We start from the raw sequence: 14,910 nt of genomic DNA, 5'->3' as shown, positions 1-14,910 counted from the left end.
GGGCATCCTAATCCTCCCGTGCGTTCGTCCCCCGGTGCAGCCCCGTCCCTCTCTGGTTCCCAGGCCCTTCCTTCACTCTCTTCCCTTCCCGCAGCGTTTCCCTCATCCCGACACACTGCTCCAGGACGCGGCTGGGGGAACGACCAGGAGGAGGCCTTGAGGCTGCCCTAARTCCGAAAGCTTTTCCTTGGCGGCCCGTGGAGCAGCGGAAGGAACTCGTTCAGCATGAAGACGGTACTTTTGAGTTTTATGTTTTGTGAATAAAAGCGCGGGCTGGGAGTCCCAAGGCTCTCACCTGAGCGTTCTGCTTTGTTCGAGCAACTCCGTCCAGTTGAGTGACACTCGTGTCAATATGAGCTATAAAAGCATAGATTTCTTGTTCACTAAAAATGATTTTTTTTATTCAGAACAGAACCCTGTAGTTAAGTCAGAATCTTCTTTTCAGAATAATGTCTTATTTAAAAGTTTGTTCTTGTGGTGCCTCAACATTTAAGTAGGACCTTTTTATTTGAGGCACTACACCGTGTTTTGGCAATCCCGGTTGTGGAGAAGCTGTTTTTGTGAAAATGCYGGGCTCTTGGTCTGATTTATTTTAYTTTTACTWTGTGTAAGAGGCAGGATRTACCTAAACTCTGATATTATGCACGTTCTGRATTAAAAATACCTTCRGGACATCCATCCAGGTTTCTGGTAKAAGTAGCTTTGCCTCYTGAAGTTGCTTTTGGGCTGGTTAATAATTTGTACCAGGCCTCAAATAAYACAATAACTTGTACCTCAAATCCTYWTGYTTTGTTGTTTGAGTTTTCTGGCCTRAGTAGACAAGGCAATAAGCTTGTCCAATCTAATCTTCACAATTTGGAATTCCTTTAGATTTTTTTGTCTCTGTACCTCCACCTGAAACATTTACTTATGCAGSTGCTGCTGYATTCCAGGTAGTTTTCCTATGGAARGATGTGTGGCAAAACCTCAAACCTTTCTTTTCTTAAGTGTTCCCAAAGCAGAGCTAAAAAGGGCTCAGAAAGAAGTTCTTCTATTAATAAAAGGTTTTTTTCCCCCCTCACTGCAGTTTAAATAGCAGAAATATTTACCTTTATATTGACACAATGAGTAGTTTTTTGTGKTTTTTGATGGTTTTCTTGCAGAGCACCTGCCAAAGCTCCCTCTCAGGAAACCTCTGCAGTGTTGGAATGTGTGTTCCTCACTTTATTACACAACGTGATGATTGTTTAGTTACTGACAAGCACTGAACTGGAATCTTTGTGCTCTAAATTTGAACCTTGCCCTTGGTTCATCTGCTTCTTTTCTCCTGATTTATTCTCTGTACCTGCAAATTCAGGGGTGACAGAAAATCTGAGCTAATTCACTGCTCTGCCCCTTTAGCAGAAGGTAAATGTGCTATGAAGGCCTTGAGAAGCCTTGGAAAGAAGCTGTGGTTGTTTTGTTGGTGGATATGTAATCAACAGTTTCTTCTTTTAGAGTGTTTTTAAGGAGGCTGTTTTCCAGCTGAAATTTGCAGTTCATAGCTTCTGCTGTCCTTGGAATTTTTCAACAAACTAGTCCTGGAATGTGAGTGCTGCATTTGCCTTTGGAGTCATTGATCTTCCATTAAATTTTTCATATTTTTTCCTAATCACCTGCCAGTTCTATGATCACTCCACATTTCAGCAGTCCACAAAACATAACTTTCTTTACCTTTCCTTTGGATTCTAGGAGAGGGGGAAAAATTCTAAAAGCTTTTTGTTGCAAATATTTTCATAGCACTTCGGGAAGCCTAAAGATCTGAAAGTTTCACAGAGCCCAAAACTATATAAAAGATGATCTGATTGCAATTCTTGGAAATACATGACAGTCATACCAATCCAGGAGCAAATCAATGCTTTTTGGAATTTTCAAATCCAATTCTTTTCTGCTTGTGTGCATTTTTTAAAGTAATTTCTTGATGTTCACATAACTTATACTTATTTCAAAAAACACAGCCACACACTCAACAGAGTGAGAGAAATACCTTTGTAAGTAACAATATGTAGGCTTATAGATGATGATAGGGCACATAATATTTTTGTACTGTTTATTCATGTTGCATTTGATATTTAAAAGCTTTCTGTAGAGAGGGGGGGTTTTGGACAGGGATTGGCATTTTGAATTTTAGAGATGTCCAAAATTTGGGTGTTCTGAACCTGTTCTGTGTAAAAGCAGGAAACTTTTCATGGCTGCTTTGGGCTGCCTTTCAGATGGCTCAGTCTTGTTCACTTGCTAGGCCTGTGTTCTYGTAGTCACTAAAATTGCATCTATGCCTTATTGTCTGCAGATGACGGGATCAAACGAGTTCAAACTAAACCAAACTCCAGATGATGGGATTTCATCAGTAAAGTTTAGTCCAAACACATCTCAGTTTCTGCTTGTTTCATCCTGGGACACGACTGTTCGGCTCTATGATGTTCCTGCCAACACCATGAGACTCAAATATCAGCATTCAGGAGCTGTCCTGGACTGTGCTTTTTATGTAAGTGTGGGAGGGGTTTTTTAATTATTATTTTATACCTGTAAGGTGCCCAAAATATGAGAAATTTTCAGGCCCTGAAATTAAAGAGGGTGTCTACCCGTACTTTTTTTCACTGAATATTTTGTCACATCACTGATGTTGTATTGTGGATCAACACTCAGGTTCTCAAATKATATCATCTCCCTTCTAAATCAGTTTTAGGAGTACACTACATTTAGATGGAACTTAGGTTGTCAGTAACTTAAAATATGAAGAAATGGAAATAATTTGGTATAGCCTCTAACTGCCTTTTAAAAATTTATTTTAGTTTTGCTTTTAAACTGAAGAAATTCATATAGCTCAAAGCAGTTAAATAATTTGCAAAACTTCGGTCTGTTTAAATCCGAGCCAGACCTTAACGTTTGTGTCTTAACTCCCATCCTCCCAAAACTTTTGAAAGCAAATCCTTTGTTATGTGTTTAGGATACTGAATGCAAAGCAGCCATTGAAACTTAATAAGGTGAATTTTATACTTTGTAGGATCCTACCCATGCCTGGAGTGGAGGGCTGGATCAGCAACTGAAAATGCACGATTTAAACACGGACCAAGGTGAGCAGATTGAACTCTAAATGGTGTCAGCAACTGGCCTAAGATTCAGATTTATGTACTTACGTGCACAGAATATTCTTCASGTTCTTTAGATGGGGGATATTTAAGTATCTGGCAGAATAACCAGCCCTAATAAGTAYCACCTAAAAACCTGGAAGAATTTGGCAGCTTGCCAGAAAGTTTGATGGTGCTTGGAGAATGCCTTCAGTTGGTTTTCTGATKATAATCCTGCTCTGCTATAGGCTACAGTGTCTCATTTAGGGGGAATTAGCCAAGCTGATCTAAAACTAAGCCTGTTGTTTTTCACAAGTTTGGTTTGGATGTATTTGGAATAATCTTTCATGGCTGAAGTTATATAAAGCTTCTGCCTTTGTCAAGCATGGCCTTGTACTATGCTTTTTATCTTAAGGAAACATTGCTTGAAAATAGCAGTTTCAGTGGTGGAAAATATGGAAACTATATTGTCTCATTATTTTTGTGTGTTTTTAGAGTGTTAAAGAGAAAGGCAAATTTCAGCCAGTCACTCACCAGCACCAGCCAACAGCCAGAGTTTGACAAATGAGTGTGTGCAGTAATGGTACCAGAAAGCTGAAGTAATTCTGCCATAGCTGACTTTCAACAAGTGTTCATTTTAATATTTTTATGAAAATGTAATATTAATTGCTTTCTCTTGTCATATTAGTAATATACACAAGCTTAAGTTGCTTTCTGTATTAGTGTATTTTTCAGAGTGTGATACCATTCATACTGAACATGCTTTATACCTGTAAAGATCTCTCAGTGACTGCCTAAAATTCTTAAACCCTAATCTCAGGAGACGTAAATTGAAAATTAACAATCCTGATCTTTGCAAAATTGATGCTTCTCAGGCTGAACTATTCTTAATGGACTTCTGGCATAGAAATGCACCTGTAGAATGTCAGAAAATGTTTGTACTGCAGTAATGTCCTTTTTCTTGTTCTCTATTTTACGCATTCTGACTGTCAGTAGGGCCAGTAAAGTTACAGAATATTGCATTTTCTTACAGAAAACCTTGTTGGTGCCCATGATGCTCCTATCAGGTGTGTGGAGTATTGCCCAGAAGTGAATGTTATGGTGACTGGAAGTTGGGATCAAACAGTTAAACTGTGGGATCCCAGAACTCCTTGTAATGCAGGAACCTTCTCTCAGCCTGAAAAGGTATGTGCTGCATGCTGCATTCCAGGTGGTAAAAAATGGATCCTGGCACTTTGAAACATCACACAGGACACTGTGTTGAGCTGAGTTTGTGAGGTTATGTTTAATGGTTTTTMAGCTATRAAAATATAGCATTTAAAAAGATTGGTATTCAGAATATATGGCAATTTTTAGGTGATGGTTTTGAGCTTTTCTCAGCATACCCTAATTCTTGGTGCTTGTGCTGGACTAAATTCTTAAAATTTAAAATAAATTTGAAGGAAAACAAAGCATCTTGGCTGTTTCCTTAAATGTTAAGATTTTAGGTATAACAGACCCTGGCAGTCCTAAGGTCTGACTGTTTTGGAATATGCACAGAAAAATATCTCTATGGGAGGCCATTTATGTTGCCTGAAATAATATTTTGGTTTTTCAATTGTGTTCAAAAAATTGAACGGAATTGCTTGTATTGTGATTTACCTGTGTTGTATCAATGCCTAGTAAACTTGTGTATTTTCCTGAAGCTGAAATCCTCTGTGCTAATGGGAGACTGAGAGAAAGAAGATAAAATAGGATAGCTTCAGCTTTTTCTAATGGTCATGTGTGTGTTAACTTCCCATGCTGCTTACTGTGCTGTCACTGAAAGAATTAACAGTAATTGCTGKTTTTTTTTCAGACTCCTAAACACAGGCTGGCTTGCTGGATAATTTTACAGATGAATATTTTTTTTGCCTATGCCTTTTTAAAATTTCATTTAGCACTGTGACATCCTATTGTCAAGTCCTAATTATGAGCCATCATTACCTTCCCTTTGCCCCTAAATAGCTCTTACTTTTGTTCCAGCAGAGCTGGATCTACTTCTGGCGAGACCTTTGTGCAGAATAAAGTAATTGCATTATTTCTAGTTTTGATTTATAGATGTATGTAGCATGTAAAGAACTGTGATAAATTGCTGACAGAATATCATATAATGGACAGCCACAGTGAATCAAGCTGCTTATTGGTTCAGCAGGGTTCATTATGTCATTTTTTTAATGCTGCCTTTGATGAATGTGTACACCTACTCCACTGCATGACAACGRTTTCATTTGATTTATGGCTGTGTGGTGTGGAAAGAACACTCACTGTACAGGTGTGACATCAGTTTGTGAAGAAGATTTAAGATATTTAATGTTCTTTATGCCTTTGTTTCCCTGTATGTATACAAACACATTATATAAAATGTTTATGAATATTTCTGGACCATTTTTTGCATCAATAATGAAGAGGAATTTGAAAAACTGTCTTGTTAAAATGTGTAACTCAAAGTTTTCTTACCCTTTTTAGGCATAATTGGCATCRTCAGAAATTTTGGGCAACTCCTGTGTGAACATTTAAGACTTTTTCCATCCTAAGATCTCAGTCTTAAGAGGAAAATTGAATAATCACATTTTAGAGAAGAAAACATGCTGGATGGATGAGGATTCCTTAGAGGAAGCATTTTTATCTATATGTGTATATRCACACCTTTCTGCCTTTTTTTWWAATKAGAAATTAAYATTTTGAAAACATATTTGTAGCAARTGAAAAGTTGTTGTATCTGATATTTCAGTGCAGTCTTAGCAGGACCAAGCAGCTTTGTTGCACTTCATCAGAGAACCAGAAAGTGAAACAAAATGAAATCGTACAAACTCATGCCAAAAGTAAATCGATTCCTTCTGGCAGGACACCAGATCTCTTACACTTTTCATTCTTATTCTGAGGAATATCCAAGATCTGTTTCCTATGTATTTGRCTGCATTAGATCACTTGGAAAAAGCTCATTCTCGTAGTTTGGTGTTGTGACAGCTCAGTGGCAGCTGTAGGTAGCTGGATTCCATCTGCCTGTGTGTATCAACAACTTGGAATTCAYTTTGTAGCACAGTATTTTTTGACTCAACCTCTTTCCTTTTTATTTTTTTTAAAGCATACTACCAGATGAACTGCATCCCAAGCAATAGTTGAAGCAATAATTCATACACTAAATATTTTCCTGCAAAATTTGATAAGYGAAAATTAGAACCTCTGAGCCAAGTTTAGGAGTAGAGTTGAAATTCCAAGCCATTGTATTTTTTTTAATATGTCAGGCATATTGCTTTCTTCACTTTCACTTAGTTTTATTAAAGTATACAAAGTAATGTGCTTTTCTAATGATTTCTTGGSAATTTATTTTGTTTTAGTAACATGAAGCTCAACTCAAAATATTCAGTTTATAAAGAAAAATACTTGGTTACTAGGAGAAAAACAAAGAAAATGTGTGATTTGGTATTGTAGGACTAAACTGCAGCATCATGAATTGACATTTGTGGGAATGCAAACTCTGCATAGCAAGCAGGGATGAATTCCAATATCCATGTCATTCCCCTCCTGTTCCTTTGTATAGGCTTTGCTTTTGCCATTAAATCTGGTATATTTACTGATTGGAGTAGTTTTTGAGCTTCTGAATGCTACATCAGGGTGTTCTTTAACCAGCTTCACTCCTACTGCTTATCCCAAATTTGGGTTCTAAATTAAAGCTGAAGGGAATTCTGTTGCTGTGGACTCCTCAGATGTCACCAGTTGTGCTAGTGCTTATTGCTGACAGCTTATTTTGTACAAAGAACAGGGCATTTTCAGGTTAATTAGTGTTAAATACTGTAAATTTTTTTTGAAAGGTCTACACCCTCTCTGTGTCTGGAGACAGGCTGATTGTGGGGACTGCAGGTCGGAGGGTGCTGGTGTGGGATTTGAGGAACATGGGATACGTTCAGCAGCGAAGGGAGTCGAGCCTGAAATACCAGACCCGCTGCATCAGAGCATTCCCCAACAAGCAGGTATGGGAGCTGTGGCAGCAATCACATTTCTGCTGAATATTCTTCAGGAAAATGGTGGTTTATTTTCAAGTTTATTTTTCAAGTGGGGGTTTGTTTTGTAATCAAACTCTGGGAGTGGGGAAGCTTCCTGTTGCACATTAATTCTTTTCAGTGCACTTTAGCAATGCTTGCCACTGACTTACCAGCATATTATGTTGTCATTTTATGCCTCAAGATTTGTCTCTGTTTTAGAAATAAGCTATTTAATGAATCACAATGCTGACATGTAATTAAAAATCATCCTCCCTTTCCCCAGTTGCAATAAAAGACAGAAAGCCAGATTTGGCTATTCCTCAGCAGCTTTTATGCATTGTAGCCCTGGGTTCTTGAACAGTCTGTGAACAGGGGCAGGATTAAAACTGCATGAATGTCGTTTACATATTTTTCTTTTCTTTCACTCTGAATCTGTGACATGCACTGCAGARCCCCTGATCCATTATCCAGGGGGAATTGTGCAATTCAGGTGCTCCTACAGCTGTTCTGTGCAAGTTAACGTGATGTGTCTGTGGTATTTCTTTTTCAAGGAAAGCAAGAAGATTGGCTTTCTCTGCCAAACCAATTTGTGAGGGAATTTTCCCGTGTACAGAGTGATAGTAAAGGAATTGCAAGACCTAGTTACTTGTTCTTGAACTGGCATGAATKCTTTGTCCATTTTCAGTTCTAGTTATAGTAAAACAAGCTGATCTTCCAGATTGTATTGTATGATGGATTTTAAAGAGCCTCGTTATAGCTAGATATCATTGCAATCCTATTTCTGAAAAGATCTATTATGGACTTAACTCAGAAGTGATAATAAAAGCATCTCAGGTTGCTCCAAGTCAGGACTGTAATTAACTGGATAAGTGAACACAACTTGTAATCAAGTTTCACTGAAAATACTGTTTCAGYTTGAGTGTTTAGTTGTTAGTATAAAGCTCTGAACTAATTTTAATGTAATGTAATTCTGAAACTAAAYAGTCCTGTGAGTATCTGTCATATTTCAGATATATAGGCCCTGGAGGGTAGGTGWGTAAATACAAGGGATTTTTAACTCTTTAACATTTTTTTTCCCCAAACATAAGCTTGTATTTGGAGCTGCAGAAGTCTCATTGTTATCTCAATTACAAGTCTCATTGTCAGTTAAAAACTATAATGCAGTGAGAATCCCTCTTAGAAAGCTTTTTTCTGCCTCTCCACTTTCTTAGAATTTAGAACTCTGTGAAATAAAATAGTATTGCAGTCTTTTCTCCAGTTGTAAACTTCTAAAACGTGTATCTCCAATTTTTTTTTTTTTGCTTCTTAGGGTTACGTTTTAAGTTCTATTGAAGGTCGTGTCGCTGTGGAATACTTGGACCCAAGCCCAGAAATCCAGAAGAAGAAATAYGCATTCAAATGTCACCGTTTGAAGGAGAATAACATCGAGCAGATTTATCCAGTTAATGCCATTTCTTTCCATAATGTCCACAACACATTTGCTACAGGTAAATACTCAATTCTTTGTAAGACTTGCATCAGTTCCTTTAGTTCTGATGTAAACAAATCAGTCTTTACTTCATATACCCTGACTTTTTAAGCATTTAAATTGTATTTAATGGGTTTTAAAATTATTTGATGTAGGGAGAGTTTCAAAACTTAACACTTTTTTTTCTCCCAAACACAAGCTTGTGTTTGGCCCTGCAGAGGTATCATTATGCATACAAGTCTCACTGTCAGCTTAAAACTATTTACTGTTAGAAAGTTTTTTTCTGCCTTACCACTTTCTTGGAATTTAGAGGGCTATGAGATAAAATTGTATTGCAGTCTTTTTTCTCCAGTTAACTGCTTTAACAGGGATTTTGGGAAATGCTCGTTGTGCTCTTTACTGAATGAATCAACCCTGTGTTTTTCCTGACAAAGTAATTATGAGTAGTTTTCTTTTTTTTCCTGTGCTGCATCTCTTCAGTCTTTTTTTTTCTTTCCATTACAACTTACAAACATCTTTTTGAAACACTGATTTCCAGGCGGCTCCGATGGCTTTGTGAATATCTGGGATCCATTTAACAAGAAGAGGCTGTGCCAATTCCATCGATACCCCACCAGCATTGCCTCCCTGGCCTTCAGCAATGATGGCACCACCCTGGCCATAGCCTCTTCCTACATGTATGAAATGGATGACATCGAGCACCCYGAGGATGGCATCTACATCCGCCAAGTGACAGACGCAGAGACAAAGCCCAAGTGAGTGTCTGCTTCACCTGCAGTTGAGGCTCTCTGAGCATCCACCCCAAGATTTATTAATTTTCCTAAATTCATGAATAGCATTATTGATGGCAGGAGATAGTGCAGCTTGACAGTAGGGCTGGGTTTGATTTTATCTCCTTTGCCCAAGCTTTCAATATCCGTAGGTTGATAGACGGCTGATGGATAAAATTGTGCCTGCTTGTTTAGTGGGAGAAGAATGTCAAACTCTTATCCTGTTTCAATAGGTGCTATTATATGAAGCTGTAGAGTTATTGCGAGCTCATTGCTTCAAGAATTGAGTGAAGAATTCAAGAATAATTTATTGGAGTAAATGTTACTRTGTTTGGATATTTAAAACTTGGAATGAATGCAATCTGTCACACTGAGTGTGCACCCAGCTGTCTGAGCAAGTGGTGAATTTAGATACTCTTCCAGGAAGGTTGTGTAAAATCAAGGAAAAGCTTTCTCAGTTCCTGTGTGTTGGAGTTTGCTGCAGCCCTTTGATAACACACTTTTCTGTCATTGGTGCTGTCAAAACTGGCAGACTGATTGATGGAGGTAAAAATTCCYGTTCAACTTGCCTTGGCATGAATGTTACATAGAAAAATTGCCATCCCAGTGCAGAATTGTGCTGCTCTTAATGATGCTAGCACAGGAGCAGTTGGCTTTATTTTCAAATTCCTGTGCTTTATCACTGCTAGGKTTTTTTCTCTTCTAGTGCTCAATCTGTCTAACACCTTATCAGGTTGTCTCCATTATTAAAAGTGGCTATGAAAACAGAATCATAAATGATGAAATTTTTTGACTTTAAAATCTCAAGAGCTTTCCCTCCACTCCCTTAAGTGACTTTTCTGTTGCTTTGGAGCAGCCATTTTATACCTATGAAGATGAGATATTTATTATTGTATAACTTTCACATCTCTCGCTTGGCGATGTTTGTTTTAAAATAATTTTGATACTCCTAGAAAAATAAAGCCAGAACCATTTTAGTATTTATTTCTGGTAATTCCTCAAGTGGAAAAAAATCCAAATGTGGTAATTCAGATTTATTTTTGAAATCAGGTTGTACTTGTTACATATGAGTTATTTTTTGTTGTGTTTTTTAAAGTTGATAAAAGAATAATAACTGCTCTTGGTTTTCTAATAGTAAGAACTGCTTTCAGGGTCTTTTTTTTGTTCATTGCTAGTTAGAGTTGCTAATTCTGTAGATGCTTCATTCTGCTGTACAAGGAGGTTAATCTACAATTAAACAATATTTCCTCTTGGCCCTCCATTATTTTCTGAAACAGATGGTTCATCATTTCCTGGGCTGTTAAACACAGCAAGGTTAAGGTTAGACTCTTGGGAATCAGCTAGTTTTGAATCTTATTAGGCTGTAGAAGGAAAACTAATAAGAATACTCCTTAATATCATTTTGTGACTGTAAACAATTATTTATTAGCAAACAATTGATCCCAGAAGGGCAAATTGTTTGAGTCAGTAATGAGCTGAGAAAAGACAGAGCATATCTGTGTATTTGGAAAATAATTGTAACGTAATTGCAATGCATTTAGACAGGCATCTTTTTGGACCTGTTTCTATCTTTAAATGAATTTSTGAAAACATTAACGAGGTTTATATGCTTTTCTGACATTTACAAGTTGCTTGTGCCAACCTTAGGGCACTAAGAATGATGGGTATATTTTAGTGTTTCAGGAGTGTGAGTCATCTCTGGTTTATTCTAAAAATAAGTTACTTAGGACAGAAGACTAATGGTAGTTTCATAGTGATCTTTTTGCATATTAATTTGAGTCACTGTTTCTGCACAATGCATTCTAAGTGCATCAAGATGGTGCCATATTATACAAAGATTACTTTTTTCATCATTAAACTATTATATTCTTTATCTTGGTACAAATGWAAGCTGGCTTTCTGCAAATTTCTTCTTTCCTAGGATGTTGAATGTTCTACCTGCTTATGATTCCTCTAAATACTCTTCCTAAAATAGACTTTATTTATTTCAGGTCTACTTAGACTACTGGTGATGCTTCTTCCCTTCAAGAGATGCTGTCCTGCTCCTAACAAGATGCCATAAAAACAACTGAAGTGAGAAGAATAGTCTTTGTACTCGTGTTGTTTTTTACTAAGAAATACTTGTTTGTTTATTGTAATTCATCTAAATCTGTCATTCCTTGCCTGCTTATAATGTTAGTGAAACTGTTTTCTTTATCTACTGTCCGGAGCTGAATTAGTTCAATCCTGTAGATAATGTTTATAAAAACTCAAAGTTTATTTTGTAGTATCTGATTATGAAAACTTTCACTGCTTTCTTATTTGTTCAATAAATATCTATAGGTTTTTGAAAACAAGTACATTGTGTGGCAGCCTTTACTGATTGTGAAACAAATGTTAAGACCGAACCCTTTAATTGCAGGGTTCTTGAGTTTTAGATTTTCCTGATGGAAWGTTTATGAACCTTTTATCTTTTTTGCAACAAGATGAATTGGGAAATAAATATTTTCTGTTGAGTATTACCACTAAAAGCTGTCTCACTCAACAGTGTTTGCAGAGCAGACTCAGACTGCTCTCCTGGTTGTTTTTATCAAGTGTTTGAGAAGTACTTATTGCTTAAATATTCACTTTGCAGGAGGAACAGAAAAAAACCTCAGGCTTGTCCAAGGTGATTGAGGTGTGGGTATTTTGGAATGAAGATTGGATTCATGCTTTGCTTCCAACTTYTTCTTTTCTGTCAATATCCGTGTAGCCAGTGGGAGCACTTTACTACCTTTAGGAAAACAAACCTGCTGCCAACAGGAATGGTATCAGAGAAGGTGGTGATGGAGAGGAAACAGCTGTGTGTGTGCAGAACTCTGACAAACTTGAGCTGTTACAGGTAGATGTGGTAAATGAGTTGTATATGGAATGCTCTGTAGTTTGTCATGAGCTAGATGTGGTTTCTTTGGCAATAGAAACTGGTTTTGATAGGTTTGGAAAAAATAAAGATCTTCCTGAGTTAAATGTGAATTATGCCCTCACCACAGCATCACCCAGTCTCTGTTCTTTTAGTTGTGTCCCACCCCATTTCCTTGCACTTTAATTGGCTTTTTTGCAGTGAGGGTTACATGGTTGATGTTGGGCAGAGGTTGAATTTTTGATSCCACCTTCTGAAGTCATAACATCTTGGTGTTCAGGTGTTTTATTATTTTTAGAGGACTCCTTTGATAAAGAGGGCCAATTGAAGCCCAATCATGGGAACTAAAGGTTTCTCTGAGAGTGACTAGCAAAGCAATAATAAGCTTGTGGGAAAAGAAGTGAGGATGTGTCTAAATAAAAAAATTGTGTGAAGGCAGAAGTGCGCCAGGACTAAGGAAAAGGTGGTTTAGTGATGATGTGGAGAAAGAAACRTGTGAAATGGCAAGAGGATAGAGTGGGGAGTTACAGGTGTAGAGCTGTGGGGAGCAAAGTTAAATAAGAGCTTGAGAGCATAGGGGAGAACAGAGAATTAGGGGAATTCCAAATACTTTGGTTAACAAAGTGYAATATGAATTAGAAATTATGCCACCTGTGCAAGTTTTCCTTGGTGAGTAYTGGGGAGAAAACCTATTAATACTTGATATGCTGAGATCTGCATATTGCAGTGGACAAAGGTAGCCCAGGATGTGTCTGAGGGAATGGATTTGACTTACTTGTTCTGTTTTGGCTYAAAAACCAGAGGAGATTTCCTTGTGGTGTGTTGGTGTTTTATGTAAATGCTTGAAACAAACTGTAGAAAATAGTGAGAGCACAAAGCAGCAGAGAAAATGAATGTTGGGTGGTCAGGGCTACAGCTGTGTCCATGTATTGGGTACAAATATCACAATGTGCTGTTGAAATACAGGTATTTCTTTTACAAGAYTAATCTCCCTTTTATTAGCACTCTTCTGGAAATGCAGGTCAAGGCAGAGGTTCATAAGCTGGAGGAATCATGAAACAAGCCTTTTCTGACTTCTGTAACAAGMAGCTGCACAAAGGATATACTGACTCTTGATAGAGGAATTGAGAGCTGAAAAAGCTCCTTAAGTCACTGCTTTTTGGCTGGTGTTGAGGGCCGTGGAGAAAACATGGAGCCACAGCCATCACTGTAATAGAGTCATCAATCACCACTGACTGCTGGCAGCACTGAATATCCAGGGTTGTCTCTCACAAGAGCCTCATAACACTGTGGTATTAGAAGCCAAGTGGCATCTGTGCCCTGAATGTCACAAAAGCAAGCTGGTAAGTACTTCTTTCTGTTGTCCAGTCCTTCAGGATAATCAGTGGGGGGTTACTACTTGCAGGTCTGGAGCTCTGCTACGTCTCAGATGGGATCTTTAGTGCTGCTGCTGCTGGAATTATGATAAATATATTAAAGAAAGGTCTTTAGGTGAGTGTTTTCCCAAGCAAAACCTTGGTCAAAGTTGAGCTCTGAGCCCCCAACCAACTGAAGTGATGATGTTGAGGATGACTTTACAAGGTTGTGTAGGTATTGCCAGCTCCTAATTTTAATTGCCTCACGCTTTTGTATGTGTCCAGTATTTTTTCCTGCCTCGAAAATGACAGATTTTCTGTATTGGAGTCACACAGTCCCCAAGTTCTGCAGTTAAGATAGGTGCCCAAAAGCTGGGTGTTTCTGCTGTTGGGTTCTTTTGCAAATTTGTCCTAAATGACATGTTCACCATCCGGGATTGGTATCAGTGGTGTGGATCAGAACCCATTTCTCTGGACTAGCAGCCATCTGCTCTAGTGATTACACCATTAGCTGCTCTCATGTTGTTCAGTATAATCACAACCACAAAGGCAGTCATTTTTTAGTCAATATGCATCTGATATAACTTCTGCTCCTCCAGCAATGTGAGATTTGCTCTGAGAAGTGTCAGGATTCTTTGTTTCAAATGCTTTTAGACAKGTAGAATTTGGAAATGAAGAGTCGAATACAGGACTTGTCCAGATATTCTTATAACTGATATTTGAAAGGCTCACTCTGAAATATATTTTTCCCAAGACTGTATGTATAGTTTTTCACTGTATCAGACATTTTCCTATAGCATGAAAAGCACATATGAATGTGCTAAAACGTGTGATAGCAACATGGGGGAGGTAATAGGTCTTCAGAGTCTCCTGTGATTACCTGCAGAGTGGAAGGGAATAAACTGTTCTCCATGTCCACTGGGACGAGGYATAATGAGCTCAAATTGCAGCAGAGATTAGTGTAGACATTAGGAAAAACTTTCTAAGTGTAAGGATGGTTCAGTCCAGGAATAAAAGGCCTGGGAGAGCTGCAGTGTCTCCATCTGTGGAATTTCCCAGGCGCAGTTTAGACCAGTGACTGCCAAGGAATGGTGGAGTTTTAACTGATTCCATCTTTGGGCAGGAAAGACAAGGCACTACTGATTGCATTTGTGGTTGTTCTGCTTTGCAGCTTCCCCTGGCACTGAGAAGGGCTCTGCAACCCTCATGGCACCTTCTAGGGGTTGACAGGAGAGCTGGAGAGGGACTTCGGGCAAGGGTGTGGAGTGACAGGACAAGGGGATGGCTTTAAACTGCCAGTGGGCAGGGATGGATGGAATATTGGGAGGGAATTCTCCCATGTGAGGGTG

General features: G+C 38.2%; 1 protein-coding gene across 2 annotated transcripts in view; it reads left to right on the top strand.

The window, feature by feature from the left end:
• BUB3 (BUB3 mitotic checkpoint protein) overlaps window positions 1-11,720 on the top strand; it is an 11,909-nt gene extending 189 nt beyond the window's left edge. The window contains exons 2-9 of one of the 2 annotated variants that reach the window (XM_057382884.1): window positions 95-234; window positions 2,309-2,503; window positions 3,023-3,092; window positions 4,120-4,271; window positions 6,920-7,078; window positions 8,400-8,577; window positions 9,097-9,313; window positions 11,320-11,720. In XM_057382884.1, coding sequence (XP_057238867.1) covers window positions 226-234; window positions 2,309-2,503; window positions 3,023-3,092; window positions 4,120-4,271; window positions 6,920-7,078; window positions 8,400-8,577; window positions 9,097-9,313; window positions 11,320-11,329 — 990 coding nt within the window. In that variant the 5' untranslated portion in view covers window positions 95-225 and the 3' untranslated portion in view covers window positions 11,330-11,720. Of the gene's footprint in view, window positions 1-94; window positions 235-2,308; window positions 2,504-3,022; window positions 3,093-4,119; window positions 4,272-6,919; window positions 7,079-8,399; window positions 8,578-9,096; window positions 9,318-11,319 lie in introns of those variants that run through there. The other variant, XM_057382885.1, reaches the window with a different exon arrangement.
• Window positions 11,721-14,910: the final 3,190 nt, after the last annotated feature.

This window comes from Malurus melanocephalus, unplaced genomic scaffold (genome assembly GCF_030028575.1).
Source record: "Malurus melanocephalus ecotype Western Australia unplaced genomic scaffold, MMel_1.1 scaffold_591, whole genome shotgun sequence".
Lineage (NCBI taxonomy): Eukaryota > Metazoa > Chordata > Aves > Passeriformes > Maluridae > Malurus > Malurus melanocephalus.
This window is presented reverse-complemented; position numbering and strand designations above follow the sequence as displayed.